This window comes from Salvia hispanica, chromosome 2, assembly GCF_029641045.1.
Source record: "Salvia hispanica isolate PSC_SH4W2 chromosome 2, Shi_PSC_v1, whole genome shotgun sequence".
Lineage (NCBI taxonomy): Eukaryota > Viridiplantae > Streptophyta > Magnoliopsida > Lamiales > Lamiaceae > Salvia > Salvia hispanica.
This window is the reverse complement of record NC_142693.1, coordinates 38,417,040-38,421,681: the sequence shown is the minus strand read 5'-3', so window position 1 is coordinate 38,421,681 and position 4,642 is coordinate 38,417,040. Positions and strand designations below refer to the sequence as shown.

The 4,642-nt window shown below is 38.0% G+C and overlaps 1 protein-coding gene across 1 annotated transcript; it reads left to right on the top strand.

Annotated features, from left to right (window-relative positions):
* On the top strand, positions 1-3,259 carry LOC125201278 (UDP-glucuronic acid decarboxylase 1-like). Its single transcript, XM_089065735.1, has 7 exons — positions 1-793; positions 1,025-1,171; positions 1,244-1,323; positions 1,737-1,820; positions 2,092-2,166; positions 2,638-2,730; positions 2,822-3,259. The coding sequence occupies exons 1-7, from the start codon at positions 142-144 to the stop codon at positions 3,029-3,031; spliced, it is 1,341 nt and encodes a 446-aa protein (XP_088921861.1). The 5' UTR covers positions 1-141; the 3' UTR covers positions 3,032-3,259.
* The last annotated feature ends 1,383 nt before the right edge of the window (positions 3,260-4,642 follow it).

The window sequence follows — 4,642 nt, the reverse complement described above, 5'->3', positions numbered from 1 at the left end:
CACTCCATCTTCAAAACACTCCAAAATTCAACAAACACCTGAAATGAGATGCCCCCACCCCACCCGCCACATTTTCTTCACTTCAACAATCTCAATCTAACGCCATAAACGCCCCCCCAATTTGATCCAATTTCGCCAGAAATGAAGCAATTGCACAAGCAATCCACCAGCTTCCGCAAAGACGAAGAGATGCCCTTCTCCCAAACCCCTCCCTACTCCCCCAAATCCCTCAAGCACCCGCGATCTCTGCCCAGATCGCTCAATTACATACTCAAGGAGCAGCGCCTCCTCTTCATCCTCGTCGGAATTCTGATCGGCTCCACCTTCTTCATCTTCCAGCCCTCCTTCTCGGCCCTCTCCCCGCCCGATCCGCGCGGACGGATTTCAGCTGGAGAACGCGATTCCGTCGTCGGATACCGCGATCGCGCCGATTTCTCCAATAATTATGCGAATCATGCCGCTGGTGGTAATTATAATAAGTTCGCGAATGGGGTGGGCAGAGTGCCGGTGGGGATTGGGAGGAAGAGGAAGAGGATTGTCGTCACCGGTGGCGCCGGTTTCGTCGGGAGTCATTTGGTGGATAAGCTTGTCGCCAGAGGTGATGATGTGATCGTCATTGATAATTTCTTTACGGGCAGGAAGGAGAATGTGGTTCATTTGTTTGGGAATCCGAGGTTTGAGCTCATTAGGCATGACGTTGTCGAGCCGATTTTGCTGGAGGTGGATCAGATCTACCATTTGGCGTGCCCTGCATCGCCGGTGCATTATAAGTATAACCCTGTCAAGACCATCATATCCTCTCACTGTGTTTTCGGATACTAAATTTTAGATCTTTGAGTTAAATGGCTGCTTAGATCATTGATTACTGTGAAAATTATGTGCAGTTGTGCGTTTTCATGCATTTGTTTGTTCGATTTGTTTTGAATTGATGAGTTGAGCTTTCTATTTTTTCAAATAGCATGGTTTTAGTTTGATTGAATAGATTGTGTTCGGAATTGGTTGAGATCCTTGACATGTGTTTACAAGACAAATGTGATGGGTACCCTTAATATGTTGGGTCTTGCAAAGAGGATAGGTGCGAGGTTTCTGCTCACTAGTACAAGTGAGGTTTATGGTGATCCTCTTGAGCATCCACAAAAGGAGACATATTGGGGACATGTGAACCCAATTGGTTAGTGACGATTCTTGTTTCTCGTCAATCGTTGTTTTTTTAGATGCATGATCTGATTTGATTATTAATCAGGTGTGAGGAGTTGCTATGATGAAGGGAAACGGACAGCTGAAACCTTAGCTATGGACTATCACAGAGGTGCTGGTGTTGAGGTAATATGCATGATAACATTCTGAATCTTGATATGTTCAATTTGTCTGACACTAATATGTTACTTTTTGTGATGTCTGCTGTTATCATATTCCTCATTAGTCATTAGTCATCATTAGTTTTGTTAGGTACATAGGATTGGGGTTATTGTTTCCAAATCACATGGCAACTAGGACATATCTATAGATAAAAGCAGTTATTATGAGAGTTTAGAGATTGAGAAATGAGCTCAATCCGGAAGGGAATTCTTTTTCTTTTACACTTTCGTCTTTTTACAAGTGTTCTGTAAGGAGAGACATTTCTTGGATGTGTCTTGGCAACAACCATGATTCTTTTAAGTATGTCCATGTAAAGATTTGAATTTTCCAGATTTGACACTGTGCAATTCTATCTAATAATTTTTATATTGTTACAGGTGCGCATTGCACGTATTTTTAATACATATGGGCCTCGGATGTGTCTGGATGATGGCCGTGTTGTCAGCAACTTTGTTTCACAGGTTTGTCTAGATAAACACTGTTCTGAGTGGTTGTCAGAAAGAGTGAACATATAAATATTGTTAGTTGGAATTAACTTTAGTCCGACTTACCATTAGAAGCTCTTTTTGGCGGAAAAACGTATGAATATAAAAACACTGTAGTCCAAACATAATACTTTTGGAAGTTACTTTTGGCGGAAAACATATAAGAATGATAGTGTGGAGAGAAATATATGTCTTTAGCCTTTCAATGTTGATGGCAGATTCTTATGGCCATAACTGTCTTACGCAGGCTATACGGAAACAACCAATGACAGTCTATGGGGATGGGAAGCAAACAAGAAGCTTCCAATTTGTATCAGACTTGGTATGTAATTTCTCTACTTGGCACCACCCTAACTGATTGGTCTTGCAGGATATATAGCTAGTCAAAAAAATTTCAAGTTATGTAGCGCATTAGATTAGATTGGTTCAGTCATATCCGGAAATTCTAGTGGTTGCTAGTTGATAGAAAATCTTAAATCATATTTAAAGGTAGATACGTTCTTTTATGAGTTTAAAGCTAGAGATCGTAAGGTACTGATTTGTTTATTCTCCTGTCCATTATTAACACATGGAGTTCTTTTCTATTCTATGAAAAAACCTCTAGCAATCCAGTCGGACAAATATACAGCAATATATTGAATTTTGTTTCAAAGAGCCTTAACTATCATCAAGATGGTTTACATAATGTGGCAAGGAAGATTATGGAGATGAATGTAAACCATGTATATGCTCAGTGTGCTGTAAAACTCAGATCCATGTATATATGATGTATCCATCCATTTTTGAATGTCAGGTTGATGGATTGGTGGCTTTGATGGAAGGTGAGCATGTAGGTCCATTCAATTTGGGTAATCCAGGAGAGTTTACCATGTTAGAGCTAGCTGAGGTTTGTCTTTATTCTCTATAGATACATTTCTTTATATTTTATGGAAGGTTTAGACTTTGGCAAAGTTGAGTTATTTGTGAAATCTTTACAGGTTGTGAAAGAAACCATCGATCCTAGTGCATCCATTGAATTCAGACCAAACACTGCTGATGATCCGCACAAGAGGAAGCCAGATATAACCAAAGCAAAGGATCTTCTTAACTGGGAGCCCAAAGTTTCATTACGAGATGGATTGCCTCGAATGGTTGATGATTTTAGAAACCGCATCTTGAATGAGGATGAAGGAAAGGGAAACAAGTGAGAATGGTATGATGTATAGAACTGAACCACATTGTGTTGATATTTACATCGATTTTCCACTGAGCAGCTCCATATTTAGCAATATGTCACGTTTTCCATTACTTATTTCTCAATTTTGAAATTTCTTGTAATATCTACTGGAATTTTGAGTACCCCTGTTGCTTACCTCTCATTTATGTGGTGTAAATGACTTCAATACACTGATTATATAGGATATATTCTTTTGCAATAGCCTCTCTCTCCCTCTCTCTCTCATAGCATAGAACAATTTAAGATCTATGAGAGTGAGCAACAGTGTTTTCTAGTGGCCAATGCGAATACATGACTTCTGTATGAAAAAACTCTATGCAACTCTTTTTGACATATCAATGGACCAGTAATGAAGATTCTCATGAATTAAACATAGAGAGGATGTCTGGTATTATGTTTGAACTACTCCCCCTGTCCGCGAATAGGAGTCTCTTTTTCATTTTAGTTCGTCCGCAAATAGGAGTCCCGGTTCACTTTTACAATAAATAGTAGTAGGGTCCCACCTTCCACTAACTCATTTCACTCACATTTCATTTAAAACTAATATATGCAAGTTGTACCCTTATCTCACTAACTTTTTTCCAACCACTTTTTTTGAACATTTCTTAAAACCCGTGTCGCCCACAAATGGGACTCCTAGTGGCGGACGGAGGGAGTATTTGTCAAACTACTTGTATGATGGTTTGATTTTACTCTATAATATTATAGTTGGGGAAAATATATGCTCTCTTTTAAAAGATGCGTCTAAGCATTGCTTGAGATTGAGAGATTAGGTTCATCAGAGATGTCGAATGTGTAAATTTCATGAACTTTGCAAGTACAGATTATGCATCGGAAACAAATAGTGAAGAAACATTGCTTCTAGATTAGAATAATAATCTCTCTGTCACACTTACATTTTAAAAATTAGAAACTACAATCTCTCTAATTTATACTATATCTCTGATTTTATCCACTATTTGACATAATTAATAACACTACACAAAGTCTTGTGTTGAAAAACGAAATACTAATTTATTATGCTTTAGACAGAGTGAGTGTTTTGCATGTTTATTTAACGCATGACTGAACAAATTTGTGAAATTTGAATCAAGGTGGAAACATCAAACATGGAAGGTAAAAAATACAGAGAGGGATAAGAAGAGGGGGGGCAGTGTGTTGTGCAATTGAGCAGAGTTTTAGCCGTTGCTTTTGTCCGTTTATCCAATTGATGCTGCTCTATTTTTCACCTTCACTAATTGCATTTATCAGACTCTTCTGTTGCAGCTCACTGTTCAGTTTTGAATTCAGTGAAAAATAAAAACAAAAAGGGACCATTGATTTGATGAATAGATAAATGTGCACATTATCTATACATTCTTACTTTGTTTGTTTTAATTACTTGTCACCTATCTTTTTTTCCATAAAAACATTACTCATCAAAATTTCAACGTCGGTTACAATAATGACTTCACAAAACACACACACATGTATTGAATTCAAATTTCATTCCTATCAATAAATATTACTCAGAAAAATAATAATAGTATCACACTACTATATAATAGGGGTCTAAATAGAAGATTCCTCTCTCTCAATCTCA